Genomic DNA, 25,159 nt, shown 5'->3' with positions numbered 1-25,159 from the left:
CACACAGAAGCGCCGCCGGAAGCCTTTCTACACCAGGCAGGAGGACTTAGACTCTATGGTCTGGGTGGTGGGGGGGTGAGGCGGCGGGCGGAAGCGGAAGTCGCTCGGGGGCACTTCCGGGGCGCCGACGTGGACCGTTGGGGCGGGCGGTGGCGGCGGACGATGCTGACCAAGTTCGAGACCAAGTCGGCCCGGGTGAAAGGTAACGGTCGTGCCGGGGAAGGGCACCGGGTATCCCCGGACCGAGGCGGCTGGGCGCCCCCCGCCCCGAGGCCTGCGGGGCCCGGCGGCCCCGCTCTGCCGCTCCCTGGCCTGGGGCGGGTTGGGGCTCTCGGCGCCCCGAGGCCCCGTTCGCGCGGCGGCGCCGCTGTCACGTCTCCGTGTGCCTCGGCAGGGCTCAGCTTCCACCCTAAGCGGCCGTGGATCCTCACGAGCTTGCACAATGGCGTGATCCAGCTGTGGGATTATCGGATGTGCACCCTGATCGACAAATTCGACGAGCACGATGGTGAGCGTGTTCGGGGGGGGGGGGGGGAGTGCAATTTTGGAGCGAGAGTGAAGGTTGAAACCTCCTTGTGGGAGAAGGCTGGGGTGAGAGAGGAGGAAGAGTCTGTTTGCTGAAGCCTCTGCTGGTCTGACTTCACTTTCCATTTGTTTTATCCTGTCTTTCTTTCTGGCCAATTTATTAGTCTCTGAATGTGTCTATAAAGTCGGGTATTAGTTTCATTGTTGATAAAAAAATAAACTTGTAATTGCGTCTGGAGGGCTTAGATGTTCTGTGATGTGTTTCTGCAAGTGTGTTGATAGAAAGGAGTGTGACCTCAGAGTTTTACCTGACTTTTTGTTGCTGCTTTAAAGTTTTTATTTTATCATTGCCAAAAGAAACAGGGAGGGATAAAAATCGTACTCTAAGTGATATAATGGACTGCTCCAGCTGTCAGCCATCTTTCTCTGTCAACCTGCTCCTTCTATTTGTAGGACCTGTTCGAGGTATTGACTTCCACAAACAGCAACCTCTCTTTGTTTCTGGAGGTGATGATTACAAAATAAAGGTAAATTTCCCCCCGTTATCCCTCCTTCTGTAAAGGACATTGTCCAGACAAGAGAACGTGTAGGGGAAATGCTGACAAGTTGAGAGGGTGAGGGGAAAAATTAGTGTTAGGAGGTTAAAAATCTGCTGTTTCAGAAGCATTGGAGGTAATTATAACAAATTGAAGTCTCTATGTAGCTTGCATTAGAACCATTGTAGAATAAAAGAGAGAAGTTTGTAAATGAGCTAAAGTCTAGTACGTTGTGAGAAAGCGCAGGAAGTCTAGGCAGGCTGTGGCACATACTTTTTGTTCTGTTCCTGTGTTGTACAGGTCTGGAATTACAAATTGCGCCGTTGTCTTTTCACTCTGCTTGGGCACTTGGATTACATTCGCACTACCTTCTTCCACCACGTAAGCCTCCCTGCTACTTAACCCAGTGATATACATCTGCTCTCTTTTTGTATGAAATGGGATCTTTCTTTTGCTTCCCTGGATGGGAATCTTTGCTAAAGAAATCGTATCTGACTTGCTAGTACGAAGATTCTCCCAACATGTTGCTCTTCTGTAGAGGTGTAAGAGGCATAAATTCTGCCTCCTATATCTTAAAAAAAAGAAAAAAATACTGGTTGTTCATGGAAACCATTGGAAAATACTGAGAAGGGGAGGGGGGCATGTCTGGGGTGGAGATTATTATTTCATTTAGAAAACACTGTGTCTTTTAGGAATATCCCTGGATCTTGAGCGCTTCTGATGATCAGACAATTCGTGTTTGGAATTGGCAGTCCAGGACTTGTGTTTGGTAAAATCAATGGGTGCTTTACAAGTAACTGCAGGATTGGGGTGCAAATCATCTTAATTTGTTGTTTTTGAATGGGAGATGTTACTGACTTTTAAAAACTGGGCATAGTTGAAGGAATAGAACTGGTAAAGAAAACTGATCAATTGTGAATATATCTGTCAGTCTTTCCTTTTGCTCATTTATTCTGATGCTACTAAACTATCTCTTACTTGTAAATTCGCATATTGTTTGGGTAAAAAACTTCCCAGATTAAAATAATATGTTGATACTCACCTGTGAAGTTATTGCTATCAGTAAATAAGCCGTTGAATGCTCTCCACAAGAACGTATGTGTCAGGTGTTCAGTCACACTAACTCTTAAAGAGTCACATTTCTCTTCAGAGTGTCACCTTATCATATATTCCTTATCGTCTCTCTTCCTCAGACTGAGTTTATTGCTGTTGGTACAAACTGAAATGTATGTTAGTATTTGCTGTGTTTAAATGGTATTTTCTGTCCTTTTTGTTGTAGTGTGCTGACAGGACACAACCACTATGTGATGTGTGCCCAGTTTCACCCCTCTGAGGACCTGGTAGTGTCAGCCAGCTTGGATCAGACTGTGCGCGTTTGGGATATTTCTGGTGAGCTGCCCAGATCGAGGGGGTCTCCAGTAGCTCAGCCCACTTCAAAACTGCAGTTGCTGAAAGCCAAGTGAGGCAGGAACAAGTCAGTTCATATCTGAGAGCAGAAAAAGTAGCCTGTTTAGGAGCCTCAGGCAGCAAAGTACAGAATTCTCTACTGACAGGGACTTGTTGCCCTCAGTTTCCGTGAAGTTTCGGTTGTTGGTTGGTAGGAACCCCTGGGGGTCATCTAGTCCAGCCTTCTGCTTGAAGCAAGTCTTCAGCAATAGATCAAGTCAGCTGTAGCTTTGCACAATGAAGAAAACCTCTAAAGATGGAGATTTTACAATGTAATATCCCAGTCTGAATTTTTTTTTTTTTTTTAAGCCGATGTGGGTGATGAGTATTGCTGTCAGAAGGCACATAGTGCTGTCTCTGAATCAGCTTTGCTGATGTGCCAGACTTGTAGGCGGAATTCTTGAGATTTGTGGATCATCTTTATCCCCTTGAAAAACTCTGGAGGCAACAATAAGTCATTCGGGCCTTTATATGGATTGCAAAAAAGGCTTTTTCTTTTTTTCCTTTTTGGTAACCTAGTTGTGCATGGTAACAGGAAGACAGTGTTAGAAATTTCTCCAGCGTACAGTTTGCTTATCTGCTTCATAAAATGAAGCATGCTCTAAAGATCAGAGCAAGGAGATGCAAATCAAAATTCCAAAGTATTTTGCTAGTAACTTATTGTTAGCGGTTTCTTAGGTTATAGCTAGGCCACGAGGTGACTTAATGATTGAAAGAGGATCCCTCGGTGAAAAAGTAAAATGGAGAAAATAGTAGGTGGAGGTAAGGGACTGCTTGGAGGCAGGCAGGCGGGGCAGTACTGATGGTGTTACAGTGTTGTGAGCTGTTCTAGAGATGGATTGTGGTCCTTTATCCCACCTGCCGCTCTCAGCACTGCAGTTTTGGTTGGGCATGCTGCACTGTTTGTGGTACGCACTCGGACATGGCCAGCTGTGTCAACAGTAGGGGCTGGGGACAGGATCTCTTGGTTATTTAAAACCTGTCCCCCTCTCTGTACTGCCAGCGTGGGGAGTCTAACAGCTCTTCTGCCAGTAAGCTTCACTGCTGCATTCTCCCACAGACTCTCTCTCTCTCAGCAGAGTTCCTGCTGCCAAATTGGTTTGGAGATGGTACAGAGCTTTTTTTTTTTTTCCCCTCAGCTGATATGTGATGAGGGGTTTTAGCGATGTGCTGAATTATTGACTCAGCTGCTGCTCCAGTCAGACAGGACAGTACAAGAATACTGGTGTGTGAAAAAACTAGGGATAGATGAAAAATGGATTCAAAATAAAGACTTTCCCCCATCCTTCCACCCCTGAAATTTTTCCCCCAAATGACTTCTGTCCTTAGCGAGATTCTGTTTTGGTTCAAGGAGTCTTCTGGGAATGGTTATTTCCCCATTTTGTCTGATGTCTGTCATGTGTACATAATCTTAATCATAGACAGCATCATTTGATACTGAGATTTAATTCCAGTTCTGAGTGCTGCTGATGACTTGTAGCTTCTGCTGACATCAGTGGGAAGTTGTGTTTTCAGCAGGTTTTGGGATTATGAGCACTGGTTCTTTGAATGTCCTCAGTTAAATGAGTTGGAAGGCCATATTCCAAAATCCTCTTCCCAGCGTTGTCAGCTTTGTTGTCAGCGAGAGATGGAGGAGTTGTAGTGGGTGAATTAAGCATGACCTGGAGCAGGCAGTCAAGACTGCCCTATTGTTTTGAACTCCCATGTGTTTTGTGTTCTGTGGACTGAAACTTTCTGTCTTCGGAGCTGCTGATAAAGCATCTTCAATGCAAAACAAATATGGTCCAGGTTAAAGAGTCCACTTCTTGCTAGTCTCCTGAGAGAGACTGTGTGAATGCAGTCAGAATGAGCATGTTTACATATTAAAATGCATGAAATTTGTGTTGTGTTATTCACCTGTGCTGTGGAATGAAGTCCTTGCTTATGATGATGATATTAACCTCCAACAACTACAAAATAACGTGTTTTTTCTATCTCTTTTTAACTGTTAACCCAGGAGGAGGGTGTTAGTGGTCATGATCAGAGAGTGCTTTTGTTTTGTACTGTAACATCACACACCAACTTCTGTTCAACTTCCTCTTAGTTGGCAAATGTTGATGTCTGCTGCTTGGCAGGAATCTTTCTTGTTCTGTCAGGACTCGGATTAGTCAATCGGGATGACCAGCTTAAGTGAGGATCACCCGAGGGTTTTGGCCTTTAATTCACTGTTATGCTGTTGAGGAGCCCTGGGGCTGGGAGGACCTGAACTGACAGAGCTCAGATAGTATTTTTAGACCTAGCCTGCCTCTCCCTGAGCATCCTTAGTGGATGTACGTTCATGGTTGGCAAAACCTTTGCACAACTTCAGCCTCCACTGCGCTTTCCTAATTGTCCACTGAATGCAGATGGATTAGAGGGATAGGAAGAAATCTATGCTTAGCAATGAAACAGTCAGTACCCAAGAGCCCTTCTTAGTTTCGGTCCTGGGTAAGTTATAGACCTTTAAGTGTGAGGCCTGAATTGGGAAGAAGAGGAGAATAGAGCAAAAGAATTTGCAAAGGACTGTCTGTCGTTCAGCATTGCCTCTAACGTGTCAACCACTGTATTCTCAAAATGGATCCTAGGAACGTCCTGATGCTTTGCAGTTCTCTTGCTTCTTCCCTCCTAAGCTCCAATTTGTCGGTTGCAGTTAGCGTGTGTCCCCTTTTCCCTGGTTATTTTAACACCTGCTCCTCTTAGTGCTCTTGTGCATGTTGAGCTGAGTCTCCTTTTTAGATTTATTTTTTTTAAACAGCTGTCCTCAGAATGCCTAATATCTACCATTTTGCTCCGAGTCCTTTCTCTTTCCCTGCTCCTTCCCCAGAGCCATGCAGGAAGCTGGTATGTTCTGTGAGTGTCCTGCCTTCCCTCTAGATCTGTGCAGTTATGCCAGAAATTTTCCACTTGTGTTCCAGTCCTGTTTCACTGGCTTGTCAAAGGCTCAAGTATTTTCTCTTCTAAAAGCCCTGTGTTTCTTCTTTCACCATCCCTTGATTACGTATGTTTTATTCCTCACTTTCTGGGTCAGTTTGTGTCAGCTTTATAGAAGCTTCCACTCAGCCGTTCAAGTTCTTCACTGTTACTTGGACCATCTGCATGTACCTCACCCAGCGTGCAGAGCGTTCATGCTTTGTTTCAAGCTGCTGCTTAATGTGTTGATTTCATTAGACTGACTTTCTCGAAGAGGTAATTGAGACTAGACCCTCACCTTAAATCTCCCCAAAGCCGCTAATTCTTGAGGAGTTTGGGAATCAGAATTATAAGAAGAAAAAAATAATTTTATCCTCAGTATTATTTGTTTTCCTATTGCACCTCGCTCTTTGTGGCATCCATAACTGGTTCAGTTCTGGTTTTACTCTAGTCATTTTTTTCTTGATAAACATCATGATGGCTTCCTTGGGCCGCAGACCTTTAAATTGAAAAGTGTATTTTCTAAATTTTGTTTGAGAATGCTTTATCTACTAAGCTCACAGTCTCTTTTCCGTGTTTGTTGCTGGATGAGAGGCTCATTTCAATTCTCACTTTCCTGACTGTGTTCCTTCTGATTTGGAGTTTTCTTCAGAATCGGGAACAAGCTTTAGTTCCTATAGTTTTAGCCTCTTAAAATAGCTCCTGAAAATACCTTGTTTCCAGGCAGATTGTCCAAATTCATAATCAAGAGGTGAATGAGAGCACTCCTCAAACTGGCATAGATGAAAGCAGCCTAAAAGTTGCAAGCTCAGATTAGCAAATAAGGAGTGAGAGAGGGAGAAACCAGAATGTGCCAGTTGTCCTTCGCTGTGGCGCTGCTCTCTGCGTACCAGTGAGCTGAAGTGATCCTTTGTGTGGTGTACTGCGTTGCAGACTTTCCTTCTGACATGTCTAATCTGAGCTTGCACTTTTGGAGGAAGTGAAAGGGAGTCCTGGATGTTTCTCTCGCCCTCTTCCACTTTCAAGTTCTTCCTTTCCACCTGAAGGTGTGTGAAAACAGCACAGGAGAGCACTCAGCTTGTTGCTAAATTAAAAATACTGTCTTGATGATGTAATTTTTGCTTCCTCTGCCCCTGCTTCTCCTTCTTCTCTGTCCCTCAAGGCCTAAGGAAGAAAAACCTGTCCCCTGGAGCTGTGGAATCGGATGTCAGGGGAATAACCGGGGTGGATTTGTTTGGGACGACAGATGCAGTTGTGAAGCACGTTCTTGAGGTACTGTGTTAATATATGCGTGCTGTACAGCCTTTTCAGCTTTGCTTAATGAAGTCCCTGTGATGACTTCAAATGATCCTCTAAAAGATCTGAAAAACAGTGGAGGAAAAAGGAGTTGATACCTGACTCAGCTTTATGGATTTACATGCTGTTGCAGAATATGGCATTTATTTTTAAGAAATTTAAGATCTGAAATCTGGAGATGTTTGCACTGTAACCTAACAGCTACTGTTTTCTCTGTACAACTAAAATCTCAGCTAAATAGCAGGCACTGTTGCCTTGTGGGGGGTTCCCTTTTCTCAGCATTCTGTAATAGCTCATTAAGGCTAGGAAGGCTTCAAGTGACCGTTTTCTTTTTGCTTCTAGGGCCATGATCGTGGAGTGAACTGGGCTGCCTTTCACCCCACCATGCCACTTATTGTATCAGGAGCTGATGATCGACAAGTGAAGATCTGGCGGATGAATGGTAAGAAGATTCTCCAAAGGGAGTTCACAGAAAGAAGGGGAGGCTAAGCAGGATAAGAGTTGAAATTTGTTTGAACATCTGTAGGCAGAACTTGAAGGTAACTTAAACTTCGCAAGCATGTCTGTACAAGTCAGTGGTAAATAATCCTGGGCAGCATTGCCTTTTGCAGTTTGAGGAGAGCTCAGTTCCCTAGCCAACACCTCAAGCTTATTTTGTTTTTCAACCACATCTGAGCAGAGGCTTGTAGGAACAGATAAGCTTGACTCTGAAGTTTTTTGAATGTACACCAATGCAATAAGAAAGGGAGCTATTCCAGAGCCAGGAGCCCTTCATTGGGAATGGGTGTACTAATGTCAGTTCAGGCTAGATAAACTATATAATATTCTTAGCACCTTTTTGGTAATCTGACTTTACGTGCTCATCAGATGAATTGTGCTACAGGTGAGAGAAATCATAAATGTAGATTGGAGGGAGTGATACAGTAACTAGCAGCCCATAGAATCCACTTTCTAAGGTTGCTTGCTGTGCTTCTGCTATGGCACAACTTAAGCTGCTTAAGCATTAGTTTCCTCATTGTGTTTCACTTTTGTTAGAATCGAAGGCCTGGGAGGTCGACACTTGCCGTGGACATTACAACAATGTCTCGTGTGCTGTCTTTCACCCGCGGCAGGAACTGATCCTCAGCAATTCAGAAGACAAGAGCATCCGTGTGTGGGATATGTCTAAACGGTTAGTGCTTCTCAAGCATCTGACTCAACCTTATTATGGAAGTTTTCACACAAATGAAAGGCCTACAAGTATTCTTAGAGCAGTTCTTAAAATATCAGTTCTAGAGTTTGAAAATTCGTGAGTGAGAAACCATGTTCTTCACATTCTCTGTCCCTTTGAGAGACACGTTATGGACAAGGCTTGCAGTTATCTGAAAGCAAATGGAAGAGGGCTGGCTTGTCTGGTGCTACTGCTGCTGAAAGCACTTTGAATGAGAATATATTATTTGACTTGTTTGGCTGAGTATCATTCTTCTGAAATGGATACAGAATGAACCAGACTAGAGATTTATATGTAAATTGAGTATTCATAGAACAATAGCTTTAGTTTTGAAATCAGTTACTAGATCTAGTGCTGTCCTTCACCTTAGGCATCAGGAATAACATTATAAATACAAATATGTCTGACATGAAAGGATTTCATAAATAGACCCTAGCTGGAGTACTGAAGGCAATTAATTTCAGTTCTCATTTTGACCTAAGTCAGTTTGCTCTGCTCTTATTTAGAGAGCTTAGTTAGTACTAAGCTAAGCTTACTCCGGGGTTGGAATCTCATCTGCTCAGGCTCTTGTTTATATAAGAGAAATTTCTGGGTTAGAGAAGCAAAGTAGTTTGCACATTTTAATGTTGGAAATAGTATTTGAAGTGTCCTGACTTTTGAACCAGCCTGACAGAGCACAAAACAGAGGCTTTCTCTAAATAAAACAAACCAGAAGTCTTTGAATTCAGCGTTTTGAACTCTCAGTGGACTCTCCCATAACGAATGCCAGAGATGTTCTGTACTGTTAAGCTCAGGAACTTCATTTTGTGAACTGGAGCTTACATCAAGGTTTCCATTTTGTTTATTTTCCTTAATCCCTCTCTTGCACATCTAGCACGGGTGTCCAGACATTTCGCCGTGATCATGATCGCTTTTGGGTATTGGCTGCTCATCCCAACCTCAACCTCTTTGCTGCAGGTAAAAAAGAGATCTACTCAATGTCTGGCAGGCTGCAGTTGAGAGAGTACATATTCCATGCAGAAACTCTATGCATCAAGGATTTGATTTTCATTAGCACACTTTGCAGAACACAGTGTTTTTCAGATGCTTGTATTAAATGTGTTGGACAGAAAAGATCCTTGTTTAACTTGCTGCAACATCTGAGAGCTGTGAATGGACACAGTTTCATTGCATCAGCTGCTGATCAAAGCTAGAGCAAGACAGTCTCTGCCTTAAGGCTAAAGCCTTAGAGCGTTAGCTCGTTAGGCATAGGACAGATTCAAGGGGAACTCCATGCTGGACTAGTTACAATTACCAAAATGCATGTCAGCAAGGCAAAGTGTTTCTAGTGGAACGCCAGATCTTAAATTTATTGGGAAACCTAAAGGGATGGGAACGTGGCCCTTAGTGAGGGAGGAAATAAAATCACTTCAGTCAGGCTGAAAAGTAGTAGATGTGGCTGACAGTCATTGGTTGCAGTCTGTGTTGGACCTTTCTTGGTTTGAGGGGCTAAGACATGTCATTTACATAATGAGAAAAACACAGAATTTAATTCTTAGGTCTGAATTCTCACATGTCTTTTTCTCAGGCCATGATGGTGGCATGATTGTGTTCAAACTGGAGCGTGAGCGGCCTGCTTATGCCGTACATGGGAACATGCTGTATTACGTGAAGGACCGTTTCCTCCGCCAGCTTGATTTCAACAGTTCAAAGGACGTTGCTGTCATGCAGCTGCGAAGGTAGGAAGAGATGAGTGCTCATGTTACAATAGTTGCTGGTATCCTGAATTGCTTGTTAGTTCCTCATTGATAAATAGATTATATTGTCATTTTCTGTTCAGTACCTCAGTTTCAACTGATTGTTCTGCTAGATGAACTACAAAGCTAAAAGAAGTTGATTTAGGTCAGTTGTTATCCATTTATGGTTAAAAATTTTTTTGTAACTAGCTTCAAATTTGAAGCAACTTCAAGCTGAAATACCAGCTCTCTCATTTAGAAAATGCCGGTGTTCTTAGTTCTTCCATGTATTTTTGAGTCAGGAAATTCATCAAAACAGAGCTTTTCTGGTAGTGTATTTCAAAAAATAAGGAGTTTTTATGAGAAGATGATTTGGGTAGAAGAAATTGTGGTTTGCTCTTTTATTAACTCTGTTCTCTTCATCGCTCCTCTTCAGTGGTTCCAAGTTCCCTGTGTTCAACATGTCATATAACCCAGCTGAGAACGCTGTCCTCCTCTGCACGGTAAGCCAGTTTTGCTGCAGAATGTGCTACAGAACTTTCCAAGAGGCTGTGAATGCGAATTCTGTTCTCAAGATGCAATTTAAAACTGAGTCCCAAATGCTAAGAGGATGTGAGATACAAAGCTAGACTGAGGACCAATTTTATGGGTGACTTTTTGCTTGTGAACTGTTTTGTGCATTTATTTTTGATACCTACCAGTTTGTTCCTTTTCCTCTCATGTTACAGGCTGAACATCATTTTTTTTCTTACTATTTTAAATAATTTTCCGTCTCAAGTGGGTTTGTAATTGGGAGGAGTGGGGAAATCCTATCTCGTAATGTTTTTTTGTTTTGTTTCCTCACCCCCACAGAGAGCCAGCAACTTGGAGAACAGCACTTATGACCTATACACCATTCCCAAGGATGCAGACTCCCAGAACCCGGATGGTAGGCGTTTCTTATTTCACATTAATCCTTCTTAGTGTTTTGCCTCTTTATGGCTATCCCTTCCTCTGCTCTCGTACTGTGTGTTTGTGTGTGTGTTTTATGTATATGAAAGCTTCATTTCTCTAAGCCTCTCTTGTTGGACTCTTTCTCATGTTTCCCAATGCCCCCGCAGTACACATCGTTTGGCAGGCTTCCTGCTTACTATATCACAAGCTTCACTGACTTGAAAAATTCATGTTCATCCCAAACTTTTACTGCTACAAATATATATTTTATAATTTTGTTATTAGGAACTTTCCATTTTCCGTTTCGACGCAGCAGGCAGCCTTCCTGGCTTGTCAACAGAGATGGATTTTAACCAGATATGTTTTGTTCTAAAAGGGTTTATACTCTGAAAAGTGGCTGTAAAAGTGACAGTGCCAGGGCACCAGTATTCATTCTTCCTCTCAGCAAATTCCAATCAGTTTTGTGCAATTTACAAGTCAAAATATGATTTAGAAAAAAAATTTTTCTTTCTCCTAACTGTGAATTCCACTTGGGATCTGAAACTCCAGCTGGTTCCTCCTGCCTCTGTCGTCATGGCAGTAAAGATTTTGAAATGAGTGGGAGTGATGAATGAGTTAGACTGGAATCTAGCGTACTACTTTGGAGATTTATTAGTTTCTGAGGGTCTAACGAAGAAAAGATTTCTTTGTCAGTACAGTCAGCGGGTGTATTCTGGAGAGGGAAAGAGAAGAGCTTTTTAGTCACTTTATATATATTAAATATTACTGAATATATTTCAAGTATTTATTCTGATTGAGAGGTTCAAAGCTGACTTGTTTGGGGATGTTCAACTTATGATCCTATTAAAGAGGAGAGGGGTAATTCTTGCAGAGGAAGAGGCATCTATGCTTCGTGAAAACCAAGTATTCTTAATGTGTTTTCTGTTGAAAATTGAGACTCACCATTGTCTTTGTCTTGTGTTTATTTTTCTGGGGTGTTTTTAAGCAACTGTCTATTCTCAAGGACAATGTAAAATTCTACTAACTGATAAGTATCCTCCTTGTTCATTATTATTTATTATTATCCTCCTTATCCATCCTTCTGATGATTTCCCAGGTCTGTAAAGTAGGGATTTAACACGTGCCCTGGAGTTGTCATCCTCATATCCTTCAGCTTATTTACCTGCCCTAAAAGGGGAGCTAAGCTTCCTAATCACTCTTCTCTGATCTTTTGGGTAATATATTTCTGTCGCTTTCTCCCTGGTGTAGAGTCAGTGTTAAAGATTTAAAGCCATTACATGTGGGGGAAGTCAGTAAAAACCCTGAATTGTGGAGATTCATAAAAACAGGTGAAGTTGCCTTCAGAAAGCCCCTAGCTGAGCTGGGAATAGAATTTAGACCAGTCTTTCATATGTTGGGCAGTAAATGAGACCTGATTGCCTTGCCCTTCAGCCCTAAGTTATTGTTTGTTAGGGTGTAGATCTGCCACAAATGACACTAGGCTTGGTGAAATGATACTCAATCTAGTGAGCGAGTGACTTGCAGGTATCCTAAGAAGGTCTCCCAAAACACTCATGTTTTCAGCAGCAGGAGTACTGGTGAGAAAAGGAACTGGAAACTGAAGAAGGAGAAATTGTATTTTACCAAAACAGCAGCAGCGCTCTCACTTCGCTCGTCTGTCCCCTTCCTCTGCTGCAGCAGCCTTCCCCGCATCTGAAACACATCCTGCAGCACAGTTCTCTCTGCGCTTCTGACATGCGGAGCGTTGTGTTTATATTAGCGTTTTAAAACCGAGAAAACAGCTGCGTGCTGGGGAAAGTGCAGCCTTTCTCCTCCAGCTCGTTATGTCAGTTTGCAGGGGGGAGGGAAAGGGGGCTTACATTGAAGCCGGGACCCTCGCTGCTCGCTTGGTTTGGCCAGCAAGGCTCTGCTCGTTAGCTTGACAGACTGTGCTGTCGCCCAGGATGGCCTGCCTCGGCGCCAAGCGGTGGCGTTGGCTGTGTAGACAGCCACTTGTCTTGTGCCTTGGCTGAAGAGAAGGGCTGGCGCTGGCCACACGGAGATCTGAAAGGACATTGGGGGAGGAAATGAGTCTTGCGAATAGCCTCAGGTTAAACATGAATTAGTAGGAAGCAGCTGATCCAACAACAAGATGGGATCAAACAAGACTGACTAATGTGTTGCCATAAGAGCCTGCCAGAGGTTTTATTCACTGCCTGCATTTTGCTCTCCCCAGCCCCTGAAGGGAAACGTTCCTCCGGGCTAACAGCTGTGTGGGTAGCTCGTAACCGCTTTGCAGTCCTGGATCGCATGCATTCGGTAAGGGGACAAGCTTAATAGGGTCATCTTTTAAACTGGGTATATTGTCATCTGGAAGCATCTGAGTGGAAAGCGGGAAAACTGGGTTAACGGAATTACTGGTGATCTGAGTAGACTGGCAGAGCACTGTCAGTAGAGACTGGGGTGCAGATATAAAGAAACGTAATATGGTGAAAACCTAATGAATTTAAATATTGTTTAACTTCTTTTACTATAAATGTTACCTCTCAGTTGCTGGGGGCCTGCTACAGAAGGTGAGTTCAGAAATGAAAGCTGCCCAGAAAAGGACTGTGCAGCTAGCCAGGCCACTTTCATAGCATGAAAGTGCTGAGTAAATGGTGAAAAAGCAGGTATAGGTTTTTATAAAGCTCTTTGTTCTCACTCGTGGAGTGCAGTAGGAGAAAGAGGAAAGGCAGTAATGGAAAGTTTTCCCCACTTGGATTTACTTGGTGGGAAGGAGAAGAAAAGTCTTAATCTCTGCCTTGTACAGGATACTGTACTCATCACAGTTTTTAACATTAGATTGCATCATTCAATATTTACTAAGCAAGAAAATTCAATTTTATTACATACCTGTTTTGTTATTCCTCTCTTCTTGGCTTCCCCTTCTCCCCCTTGCTGTTCTCCTGTCAATTTTCCCTACTTTTTTTTAATCTACATTGTGTTCTCTGTTTACCTTGTATATTCACTTGTAGAGAGGGCTTGCAAATTTTATCAGCCAGCTAATAATGACAGCAGTGGTGATGAAGGGAAAGTGTGCACTGTGTGAAGGTGTACTAAGAAAAACAGATTTTTTACTCTGACAAATTGACGTGGTTGAGTTTTCTGGCAGGATAAATTTCTGTTGATCTTGCTTTGTGAAAGGCTGCATCTTCCGTTTGTCTCTCTTGTTATTGGGGTTCAGCTATACAAAGTGTCTGAGCCTAAATGATCTTAAACGTCTTTGTAGATTCTACCTAACTTTCCTGTGGTGTTACTTTTCATCACATGGCAGATCCTAATCAAAAACCTGAAGAATGAGATCACCAAGAAGGTGCAGGTGCCGAACTGCGATGAGATTTTCTATGCTGGCACAGGGAACCTGCTGCTGAGAGATGCAGACTCCATCACCCTGTTTGACGTGCAGCAGAAGCGGTAGGTTTCAGCCTGCTGGGAGAAGTTTTAATATTGTAATCCTGCTGGTGTATGCCCTCTGGGGACAAGTAATAGCTATTAATGCACTCCAGAATTTAGCATCAGCTGCAGGCTGCATCAGACTGATCCAAACCACGGCTAACAACTGTTACAAAAAGCACAGTGTAAACATAGCCAAGGTGCAATTTATGCTGCAGGCGTTGTGCCATTGATCACAGGGAGATGTGTGCCATACCCTTGTAAACTCTGTGATTACAGAATTGGGTATTATAAAAGGGAAAAGAAATCAATAAAACCACCCCAAACTCAATCAGGCTAAGCTCTCCCGGTGCCTTGTCCCTTAGGTTTTATATCTGTACAAAATACTCTTAAACCACAATGTGGTAGCAAGTTCTTAGTGATATAAGTGTTGCTAGCCACAAAGAAACAGGCAAGGAGCTGGTGGTTTTAGCTGTATTTGGGGCTTGAGAAGGAGTCTGGATTAGCTGCAAATAGGTACAGTATATGTGCTCACATGTCCCAGAGCTTGCCTCGTGAGTCTCATTTCCTTATTTGCATGCCTTTTGTCTTTATAGTATTGTTGGGATAGTTGTGAACAGATTTAACAAGATAAATGCTGCTTGGAAATTCCCTATTTCCCATGTTCTCTTAAATCCATCCTTAAAAAACAAAAGCACCTCAGAGACCTAGAATTTGAAGTCAGTTGTCACCTCAAGTATGTTTGTCATTGTGCAGATATGGAGAGAGGTTTGTTTTGCTAAACTGGACCACAGAGACAGTTCTGTCACACGATTTTATAGCTCTAGAATTGCATGGGGGGGGGGGGTTGGAGCATCTGCAGACTGGGTTCAGGTAGTCATCATAGAGCTTGCTGTGGTGAGGAGGGATATTGTTCAGCTCTCTGATGTCAGTGCTGTCCTTTCCACAGAACTCTGGCCTCGGTGAAGATCTCCAAGGTGAAATACGTCATCTGGTCGGCTGACATGTCCCATGTAGCTTTGCTGGCTAAGCACGGTAAGCAGGGGAGGCCTGAGTGTTTCACCTGGGTCCTAGGCACTGCATCAGCCCCTTCCTCTTTGCGGAGCAGAATCCCTCCTTGTATGGCCTGCTAGAGTAACCATTCAGTGCCATGGCCACGAGTGAAAGTGCAGCTGAGGACTTTCAGTGTGAACCCTTTCAGTTTGTCTCTTCAGCAAAACCTTTCTGTGAGGTTGTAAAAAGGAGGATTTCTAAAACTCCTCAAAAGGGATCCAATAGTTTCCTTCATAAAATAAAGGCAGATGGTAACAATTCTGTTTGTGCTTGCTATCATCTCCTTAATGTCTGACTCTTTTTGAACAGATCTCTGTTGCTGGGACTATGGAGGAGATAAGCCGTAATTAAGAGGCAGATATTTAACAGTAGAGAGTTCCATATCCTTAAATCTTATGTTTTTCTTCTCCAGCCATCATGATCTGCAACAGAAAGCTGGAGTCACTGTGTAATATCCATGAAAATATCCGTGTCAAGAGTGGTGCCTGGGATGAGAGTGGTGTTTTCATCTATACCACCAGCAACCACATCAAATATGCTGTCACTACTGGGTGAGTCTGGGCATCACCCACGGAGTCCCTGAACTGGCAGGCCTTGCACAGACTACTATGTTTTTTTGGCAGACACCAAAGATGGTGCTGGTGTAACTGCACTTTTTCTTTTTTTTTTTTTTTCCTTCAGTTTGGGCTTACTCAAAGATAACTAGAGCTAGATGATTGCACTGGCCTCATCTTTGGTTGCTTGCATTGTTACTGGTACTTCACTGCTGGGTGGCTGCACTGTTCTTCAGACTGGGATTGCTTTTGTAATCCAGGCTAAGATGATAGTGTTTGAGCCTCCTTTGAGATAGAGGATGTGGTCATACAGATGCATAGTGTTAGCATGCACGTCAAATGAATATGCTGTGTTTTGGTGTAGGGATCATGGCATCATCCGCACCTTGGATCTGCCTATTTATGTTACCCGTGTGAAGGGAAACAACGTGTACTGCCTGGACAGAGAATGCCGTCCCAGGGTCCTCACCATTGATCCCACAGAATTCAAGTTCAAACTGGCATTGATCAACAGAAAATATGATGAGGTGAGGAGGCAAGCGAAACACTGCACTTTTCCTTCACCGTGACATGGGGGTATAGGATAATCCTTCCCAAGTGGCATTGTCATCTTCAGGCCTGGGCCTTTCCTTTGCAGGTGCTGCACATGGTGAGGAATGCTAAGCTCGTGGGCCAGTCCATCATTGCCTACCTGCAAAAAAAGGGCTACCCTGAGGTGGCACTGCACTTTGTCAAGGATGAGAAGACCCGGTTCAGCCTGGCACTGGAATGCGGCAACATTGAGGTGAGGTAGCAGGTGGTGCTGTGGGAAAGCCAGGTCTTTTCGGGCAAACGTTACTTTATGTTGCAAGGGGGAGGAGCGTTAGGAAGAAAAAGCTCACCTTTCCTTTTCTGCATTTCGTTTCACAGAATCTGCATCTCCCTGGGAGAGTAGTTGAGAGTCACAGATATGCTTCCTAGAGCAGGGAATGATAGCAGCCCTATTAAGGTGCAGGCCCTCAGCTGAGGGCATGATTTAATGCAGTGATCCTTGTAATCCTATCACAGGTATTATGAACAGGAGCCTGCAGGGAAGACTGCCTTCTGCAAAGCCACTTACTGTTTTTGGTAGAGCAGAGAATAGAGCTCAAGTCTTGTGAGTGTGTTTAGCTGTTTTCAGGTCTGCCCTTGTAACCATGTCTCATTCCCTTGTTAGATTGCTCTGGAAGCAGCCAAGGCTCTGGATGACAAGAATTGCTGGGAGAAGCTGGGAGAAGTGGCATTGCTGCAGGGAAATCACCAAATTGTGGAGATGTGCTACCAACGCACCAAGAATTTTGATAGGCTCTCCTTCCTCTACCTCATCACTGGCAACCTGGAGAAGCTCCGGAAGATGATGAAGATAGGTGAGTCCCAGGATGGTGGCAAAGAAGAATGAGATAAAAGGAGTAGTGTCATGTCCAGAGGGAATGAGTGGCAACACAGTGGAGGCCAAAACCAGCAGAGTTATCATTACATCTATTTTTCTTTTGATTTAGCTGAGATCCGTAAAGATATGAGTGGCCACTACCAGAATGCCTTGTATCTAGGAGATGTGTCAGAGAGGGTGAGGATCCTGAAGAACTGTGGGCAAAGTGAGTAATATCAGACTAACCTGTGCTTCTGTGGGCTGGGGAGAAGCTGGAGAGGTTGTATGGATGAATGATAATTTCTGGGGAGAGATAATGTAATCCCTTACATGAAAAACAGAATCAGATAGGAGGAAAGTAATCTAAGAGCTCGAATACAATCCAGGAGACCTGAGACAAACTTTGACAATCTGAATATGCTCTGTCATTGCATGCACACATTCTAGTCCTAAATCCAGTGATACCCCTAAAGGTGTAATTATAAATCTTAGTATGATGCTAATCTTTCCTTTGTGGCAGTGTGGCCATGCAAGCCAGTATGAGAAGTTCTCTTGTTTTAGGCAGTGAAGGACACCCACTCATATTAGCTATATCTCATTTCAGAGTCCCTGGCCTATCTCACAGCTGCAACTCATGGTCTGGATGAGGAAGCTGAAAGCCTGAAGGAAACATTTGATCCTGAAAAGGAAACAGTTAGTGAATTAACTAATGCCTCCTATTTCGTTATGAGAGCCCTAGAGTTTGGGAAGAGGATGGCAGTGGAATGTGGTGGTAGTATGACTGGTGAGGCAGCTCCTTACCAGGAGGGAGGAACCATCTCCATTGCAGTCACTACTCATCATCAGGCTTGAGACTGTCTATGCTGCCTAGAGGTGGGTAGGTCAAAGAATAGGATTTTCCTTATATGGCCTTTAGCTGATTTCTGTTCTTTTCTGCTCAGATTCCAGACATTGATCCCAATGCAAAATTGCTGCAGCCTCCTGCCCCTATCATGCCTCTGGATACCAACTGGCCGTTGCTGACTGTCTCCAAGGGATTCTTCGAAGGAACAATTGCTAGCAAAGGTATTGCTCTGTACCTGCAAAGCTGCATTAAGGTGGGATATGCAGAACTGAATTTGTCCCTATGGCTCCTGAACTGTTGCTGTTAAACCTCAAATTTGTTGTGTGTTACTAGCAGAGGTTGGAATCCAGTTATATATTTACACCACCCTTAAAATCTCTCAAGAAATCTTTTGGCCTTTTAACAGAAGATGGTGTTTGACAATTGGAGGGGAGGGTGTTAGCCTAAGTTAATTCTTTGCTTAACATCTTATCTTCTCAGAGATGAGTAAATGAATAATTCTATCCTTTTTTTAAGGCAAAGGGGGTGCTTTGGCTGCAGATATTGATATTGACACTGTTGGCACTGAAGGCTGGGGTGAAGATGCAGAGTTGCAGCTGGATGAAGGTGGGTGTATCCAAGAGTTTCTTAGAGAAGTGAGAGAGGAGAGAGTGTATGTGCGTGCATGTGCTTGTGTGTAAGAGTTCTAACTAGTTCTTTTCCTCCATGCAGATGGTTTTGTGGATGCTGGAGAAGGCTTTGGAGAAGAAGGCCTAGGTAAAGGACAGGAAGAAGGAGGCGGATGGGAAGTTGAGGAAGATTTGGACCTTCCCCCTGAACTGGTAGGATGCTTTTGGGTGCAGGGTATGTTTGTGAGGCTTTTCAAGTATCCCCTCATTGCCACGAGGCAATGAAAGCTTGCAGGGAAAAAAATGTCTTCTGGGCTTTCCCAGAGAGTCTCTGCCACCACAGTTGAAGCCAGCTATGATTTCATCTGGGTGTCAAACACTTGAATGCTAATCACTGTCCTGTATGTTTCCCCAGGATGTACCTGCTGGACCAGCAGGAGGAGCTGAGGATGGTTTCTTTGTGCCACCCACCAAAGGCACCAGCCCTGCTCAGGTAATGGGACAACTCTTTTGTCGTCTTTCCAAGAAACTTTCTACTTCAGTTTTTCTTTTTTCAGGCTCAGTCCTTCTTGTTAACACTCAGCTGTGAGCACAGCACAGCAACTTGTTATGGGGACTGAGGGGCGATGAGAGTAGGTAGGGTGAACGTGCATGTATGCAGTAGTTCTTGTAATGTGTTTCTCTTCCCTTTTTGTAGGTGTGGTGTAACAATTCTCAGCTTCCTGTTGATCACATCCTGGCAGGCTCCTTTGAAACAGCAATGAGAGTAAGTTACCCCAGGAATTCCTGGGGGGGAAAAGAGCTTGCCCTTGTTCCCATGTGTTCTTGTCTCTGATCCAGTCTGAAGCTTTGTTTTGTGTCCTTTTGTGAATCATTTCATGCATGATTTTGTCCGTGTATGAAACGAGGTCAGAGCCTGAGTGTTGATGTCTGTGCAACCTCTATAGAGCCCTAGACATCTTTTACTCAGCAGATCAATGTGTCCCTTTCAGCTCCTTCATGACCAGGTAGGAGTCACAAACTTCGGTCCCTACAAGCAGCTGTTCCTGCAGACCTATGCCCGTGGCCGTACGACCTATCAAGCCCTGCCTTGTCTCCCTTCCATGTATGGATACCCGCATCGCAACTGGTAAGCAACTGGGCTGGCTCCTTTTCTGTGCTCTTTGCCTTGTGCCATTTTCCTCCCTGACACCTTGGAAGTTCAGTTGTAGCCAGAATTCTTCTCCCTCTCTTCTGAAGGGGAGCTTGTGTTAATGCAGAGACAGCTGGGCATTGTGGGAGGCAGAATTACAGAAGCACAGATGCTGTTGGTGCTAAGGTGAGAAGGACAGTGTGGCCCTAGGTCAAAGCATTGCTGACAAATTGCAGTTGAGCTGACAGTGTGTTCTGGATGCCCTCTGCAGTAGTTCTGTTCATCCCTCTCCAACCCCTCTCTGGTGCTCCCAGGAAGGAAGCTGGCTTGAAGAACGCCCTCCCTGCTGTTGGACTGAAACTCAATGACCTGATCCAGCGCCTGCAGCTGTGCTACCAGCTCACTACGGCTGGCAAGTTTGAGGAAGCCGTGGAGAAGTTCCGCTCCATCTTGCTCAGTGTGCCCTTGCTAGTGGTAGACAACAAGCAGGAGATTGCTGAGGTGAGAGGCAGATCTCTCTTTTTTTTTTTTTTGACTGTGTTCTGCATCTCCCTGGGGCAGGAGGCTGAATGCCTGACTCCTTCTGTCTGCCTCTCTCCAAGGCCCAGCAGCTGATAGCCATTTGCCGGGAGTATATTGTAGGGCTCTCAATGGAGATAGAGCGGAAGAAGCTGCCCAAAGAGACCCTGGAGCAGCAGAAGCGCATTTGTGAGGTACAGAAGCTCTGTGATGGGAGTTGGGGAGGAAAATAGCCTTTTGGTTTAAAAAGGTGTTGGGAATCATGAGTTCTGCCATTTCTACCATTTCCTCTTATGTGGAGTTGTGCCTCAGTTTCCTGCCTTTAAAGCAGAGGTGGCTGTGATCACCTGGGAGGGTTTGGTGTGTTTCGTGCAGCATTTTCAGGGCATCCAGTTTCTCACTTAGTTGGTAGTGATTGTATCTCTCCTTTCCCTCCTTCTCCCCAACGCAGATGGCTGCCTATTTCACCCACTCCAACCTGCAGCCTGTCCACATGATCTTGGTGCTGCGCACTGCTCTCAACCTCTTTTTCAAACTCAAAAACTTCAAGACAGCTGCTACCTTTGCTCGTCGGCTGCTGGAACTGGGTCCAAAGCCTGAGGTGGCGCAGCAGGTATGTCTGCAAGGTGCATGGCCAGGAATATCACCGAGTGCTCTGTGTGTGCTTTGGAATGAGACCTCCTTGGTTCAGAGAGGACTGACTATTGCTCCCTGCAGGGGTGGGCGGAGGCTTTTGTGATCAGAGCAGAGGTGCTTGTTAGTGGGAAGGGAGAGGTATTGAGAGGAAGCACCCTAATTTATGCTCGTTACCAGTTGAATCTATTTGGACTGCTTTGTAGCTCCCCCTCTGGTCAATGTGGTTGCTTTTTGCAGACCCGCAAGATCTTGTCTGCGTGTGAGAAGAATCCCACTGACACCTACCAGCTCAACTATGATATGCACAACCCCTTTGACATCTGTGCTGCCTCTTACCGGCCCATATATCGTGGCAAACCTGTGGAGAAGTGTCCACTCAGTGGAGCCTGCTACTGTCCTGAGTTCCAGGGGCAGATCTGCCGTGTCACCACAGTAAGGGAGCCTGAACATTTGTAATTGTGCACTCTTAGTCTCTGGCGCTTTCTCTGAGAATCCACTCTAACACCTTCCCCTTTGCTCTCCCTAAACTGACTTGGCCTGGACTTTGGGTCTAAAGTTGAATGTCTGAGGACTTGGCACGTGAGGAGGAGCAGTTTGGGAATTGTGAAATACAATGTAGTTTTAAATTCTACCTTCAGGGACTGACCTTGCAGTCCTGAGAACTGTATAAGCTGTGAAAACCATGTATGGGGTTGGATTGTTGAGCTGCTTTTAAACATTAATCATCTCCCTTTTATTCCCCAGGTGACAGAGATCGGCAAAGATGTCATTGGGCTGCGGATCAGCCCACTCCAGTTCCGCTAGGGCCCTGCCCCATCCTGGGGAGGTGAGAGGATCAGAGGGGAACGGTCCTGTTTCACAGCGGTGTTGAAACTTTTACCTCCCGTCATTCTAACTTCTAGGCAAATATCTCCACCATAGTTGTGCCCGTGCTGTTGTCTTACATACTCTTCCCCTCCCAGAAATGCTGTAGTGAGACTCTCTGCTGCTTTTGAGTAGTAGCAACTAGAGAGTCTGTTTCCAGATCCAGCTGATGTGACATTTCTATGTACTGTTGCCTCAAAGCTACAGTTTCTTCTCCAAAACCAAATTTTTCTAGAGGGCAAAGGGTGGCTTTTGCTGAGACCTGGGTACCATACAGTGCACACCATAGAAAATACTTGACAGGCAGTGACTGGCTCTCACTTCCTTTAGTGTTGGGACTCCTGGAAGAAGTGCTCAGCCTGCTGCAGCTGGAACAGCAGGAAGAGCTGACTCAGCTCTCAGTGGAGTGTGGTACTGTCTGGACCTGGGGCCAGCACAGGACCTGTCCCCGCTCAGAGATAGCTCTGCTCCCTTTGGAAATGGTGGGAGAGCAGCTTAGAATCTAACTGCTATTATTGACTTTTTTTGGTTCTACCAGCTTTTTTTCAATATTATCTGCTCACATGAATAAAATAAATTGACCATCTTGATCTCCCTCTTTGGTAGCCCAGTTGATCTTACTGAGATAGAATAGATGTTGGATTTCATTTCCCCTTTTCATAGTTTTTTCCATCCCTCCTGTGCTCTTAAGCTACTAGCTTTGGAGGGTTTTAAAGTTCCCAGAAAATGGAGGCTACATTGCTGAAATAATTTATTATGCTGACAGGGTGTGCTTCCACTAATTATTAGTGTATAATTGCTCTTGCCAGTGCTCAAATTATCGTTACTTGTAATGCTCCTGTCTTCACGTTTAGCTTGTGTAGTTTTACCGTTTGGAATTACTGTGCCCTTCCCCATGGTATTTAACAGACTGGATGATCTCCAAAGTCAGGTGCATTGTAGTTTCCAGCAGTTACAAGGCTGAAAAATGTACAGTTAGGGGGACTGTGAGGTAGGGGGGAGAAGACCAATGTTCTCACATCAGTGGAGAAGCAGAGGAGAGGAACCGGAGATCCTGGCTCCCTCGGGTGTCTGAACTGGTTGCGTAGTGCTTTCCCCTGACTTGTAAAAAATAAAACCATGCCTTATGCTAGAATTTTAAACCTTTATTTTATTCAGAAAATGGGGAATGGGGATGTCCGCATTTCAAGGGGACTGCTTCCAGGTTTGTGTGGTTCTTGGTCATAACACATTCACAGTGGTGGGAGAGGCAGAGCTGCCTGGGCTAGTGGCGAGGGGCCTGCACAACTAGGGCATCGTGGCATGCCACTGCAATGCCCCCAATGAGGTTCAGGAACTCCTGGAAGTCCAGCTGCCCATCACTGTTCAAATCAAGTTTCTTCATCATTCTGTCCAGGACAGCTGGGTCCTTCTGATTCTGCAAAAGATCAGGGAGTCTGCTATCAACATCTGCTTAGAGGCAACGGTGCCCCTTGCCGTTATCTGCCAAGGTATGAACCCTGCAGCTACTGAATTTTAGTCACCATTGGAGAGGGGTTGGCAGAGGGAGACAGGATTCAATCGGGGTAGTTCTTGTTCAGGATGTACTTTGGCTGCTGGCAAAAGTGAGTTCTTCCCCCCTCTCACCCCACGCTGCTGTGAGAACAAGGGCTTTAACTGCTGTCCTAGGGGATGGAGTGCATCATGGGGGAGACTCCTGGAAGGATCTGGCCTGGGTTTTGCTCACCTTTGTGAAGGAAGCCAGCTCACTGTTCATGAAGGCAAGGAACTCTCTCTTGGAGAGCTTGCAGTTGTCCCCTTCGCGCCCTGCGTACCGCTGGAAGACAGCCAGCAGGGACTCGATGCAGCGTTCGGTCTCTGTGGGTGACACCTTTGACTGAAGGAGCAAGAGCAAGTTTAGGCCAGCCCTTGAAGAGAGCTCTTTGCTTGCAGAAAAAAGCAATGTTACTTGTAGAGGAAGGTTGGGGTGAGGGGGACCTTGTGCAATTGCTCCCCTAGAGGAGTCTCCTTCTGTGCCCAACCTGTCCAGCTGCATTTTTCTTTAGTATTAGTTTTTCTAGTGCCCTGCACAGCAATGTGGTGAGGAAGTACCCAGGGGAGGGACGAGGTTTGAGTCATGCTGCTTTGGGATTCCTGGGATCTCTAGCATGGAAAATCCCCTGGGGAAGCGTCAGCTCCTTTAGGAGGAGTTGCCTGGAACGGGAAGAGCTCATGCAGCGAGAATGGCTGCTCCCTCGCCCTGGAAGAGCAGCTAGTTTTTCAGTGATTTCCAACAGGACTTGGCTGTGGCTGCTTTTCTGGAAAGATAAGCGTTTCCCCCTTTCCCTCCCCCTGCCCTTTCTGGACAGAGGAGAAACTCTGAGTCAGGCGACAAAAATGCGAGCAGCGCTGGCTCCCCAGACTGCTCGCATCTGGGAACTGCAATACTGTGAGGGCCGAGGGGACGGGGGACCAGGGGGTGAAACGCTGACCTGGCCGGGAGGGAGCTGGGCTGGCTCACGGGCCGCTGCACTGGGGACACCCAGGGGAAAGGGAGGGGGACAAGAGGGTCCCCCTCGCCTTGAGCCATAAGCCCTGAGCTGTGCTCCAGCCTTTGGGAAAGGGCAGCGCAGGGGAGAACTGGGAGGAATCCACTCTTCCATCCGTAACCTTGGCATCCTGGGGACTCCCTGGCCACATCCTGCCCTGCCTGAGGCTGAATTTAGCCTTTTTTGGTTGATATGAGAGAAGCCAAGTTGCTTCCGCCCTGGGCCCCACTTCCTTGGCGCTTGGCTTCCCCTGCACCCCCTGCCCCGGGGTCTGGTGGAGGGGGAGACGCAGCCCCGAGTCCAGGGATGGGCATCAGAAACACGAGCAAGAAATAGGGAATGAGAAAGGGAGAGAGGAGGGAAGGTGGTGGGGGGACTGCAGGGGCTCAAATGCCACCTCCTGTCCCCCCCCAGCTGCAGGAACCATCTGCCCTCCCTCTCCACAGCACTGCACCCTCTTCCCGCTCCCAGGCCCCCTCCTAGGGAGTAATCGTAACTCAGCCCTTGGCACCGTCTCCTCTTTCTGGTGCCAGAGTGAGTCTCGCTTTCAGCTGAGTGCAGAGTTCCCGGGCTGTTTGCTAGAAACGCTCCCCTGCAGCCTCCTTCCAGCCGTTACGGAGCGGCGTCTCCCTCCCCTTCCCGGGGACCCGGCTCACTCACCATAGCTGGGGCGCGAGGAGGGGGCTCAGTCCTCAACGGGGGCCGCGGCGCGGTATGGAGTGGACAGGAGCTGGGGCGGTTATGAGCCTCGCCCCGGCTGCCACCGCCCTTCCTGGCGGAGCCAGCGTCGAGCCCTGACTCAGCCCCCTCCGCTGCGTTGGGAAATTGCTGGCTCTAACGGCAGATCTGGACATGCCTGTGGTTCCCACCTCGGCTCAGGAATGTGCGGGGCCCCTCCTCCGGGCTCTCTCATCCTCTTCCCTCTGTGTTTCATTCTTTACAGTTATTTGCACTTTCATTTTTCTCCTTCATGTCTTTCGACCTTCATTTTTCTTCCAACCTGTTTTTTCTCCTCGGTTCTTTGTCACTCGTCC

The 25,159-nt window shown here is 45.6% G+C and overlaps 2 protein-coding genes across 3 annotated transcripts; one reads left to right on the top strand and one right to left on the bottom strand.

Annotated features, from left to right (window-relative positions):
* The first annotated feature begins 143 nt into the window (after positions 1–143).
* Positions 144–22,732, top strand: COPA (COPI coat complex subunit alpha). Of its 2 annotated transcripts, XM_067313542.1 has the most exons (33): positions 144–202; positions 395–508; positions 979–1,052; positions 1,362–1,442; positions 1,754–1,830; positions 2,341–2,450; positions 6,598–6,707; positions 7,074–7,173; positions 7,767–7,902; positions 8,816–8,898; positions 9,509–9,659; positions 10,093–10,159; positions 10,509–10,584; positions 12,805–12,887; positions 13,882–14,021; positions 14,950–15,035; positions 15,466–15,604; positions 15,972–16,134; positions 16,245–16,391; positions 16,803–16,992; positions 17,125–17,220; positions 17,599–17,687; positions 17,936–18,059; positions 18,355–18,444; positions 18,550–18,659; positions 18,862–18,939; positions 19,144–19,212; positions 19,439–19,575; positions 19,893–20,079; positions 20,181–20,291; positions 20,549–20,710; positions 20,971–21,165; positions 21,478–22,732. In XM_067313542.1, the coding sequence occupies exons 1-33, from the start codon at positions 163–165 to the stop codon at positions 21,535–21,537; spliced, it is 3,675 nt and encodes a 1,224-aa protein (XP_067169643.1). In that variant the 5' UTR covers positions 144–162; the 3' UTR covers positions 21,538–22,732. The 2 variants fall into 2 exon arrangements, with proteins under 2 accessions (XP_067169643.1, XP_067169644.1); XM_067313543.1 differs by lacking the exons at positions 20,181–20,291; positions 20,549–20,710; positions 20,971–21,165; positions 21,478–22,732 and adding an exon at positions 19,686–19,764 and having other exon boundaries at positions 19,893–20,043.
* S100A11 (S100 calcium binding protein A11) lies at positions 22,728–24,946 on the bottom strand. The gene is made up of 3 exons (XM_013939865.2): positions 24,786–24,946; positions 23,324–23,473; positions 22,728–23,014 (listed from the first exon to the last, which is right to left on the bottom strand). The coding sequence occupies exons 1-3, from the start codon at positions 24,786–24,788 to the stop codon at positions 22,862–22,864; spliced, it is 306 nt and encodes a 101-aa protein (XP_013795319.1). The 5' UTR covers positions 24,789–24,946; the 3' UTR covers positions 22,728–22,861.
* Positions 24,947–25,159: the final 213 nt, after the last annotated feature.

Source organism: Apteryx mantelli, chromosome 31 (genome assembly GCF_036417845.1).
Source record: "Apteryx mantelli isolate bAptMan1 chromosome 31, bAptMan1.hap1, whole genome shotgun sequence".
NCBI classification, from domain to species: Eukaryota; Metazoa; Chordata; class Aves; order Apterygiformes; family Apterygidae; genus Apteryx; species Apteryx mantelli.
The sequence above is the reverse complement of the archived record's forward strand: the minus strand, read 5'-3'. Positions and strand labels throughout refer to the sequence as shown.

Bases quoted from the DNA above. Each gene is read 5' to 3' on its own strand.
- COPA (XM_067313542.1), top strand. From the start codon at position 163: ATGCTGACCAAGTTCGAGACCAAGTCGGCCCGGGTGAAAG. The intron at 18,940-19,143 runs GTAATGGGACAA...CCCTTTTTGTAG, and splicing joins AAGGCACCAGCCCTGCTCAG to GTGTGGTGTAACAATTCTCA. The intron at 19,576-19,892 runs GTAAGCAACTGG...TGGTGCTCCCAG, and splicing joins GGATACCCGCATCGCAACTG to GAAGGAAGCTGGCTTGAAGA.
- S100A11 (XM_013939865.2), bottom strand. The intron at 23,015-23,323 runs GTGAGCAAAACC...GATCTTTTGCAG, and splicing joins AGCTGGCTTCCTTCACAAAG to AATCAGAAGGACCCAGCTGT.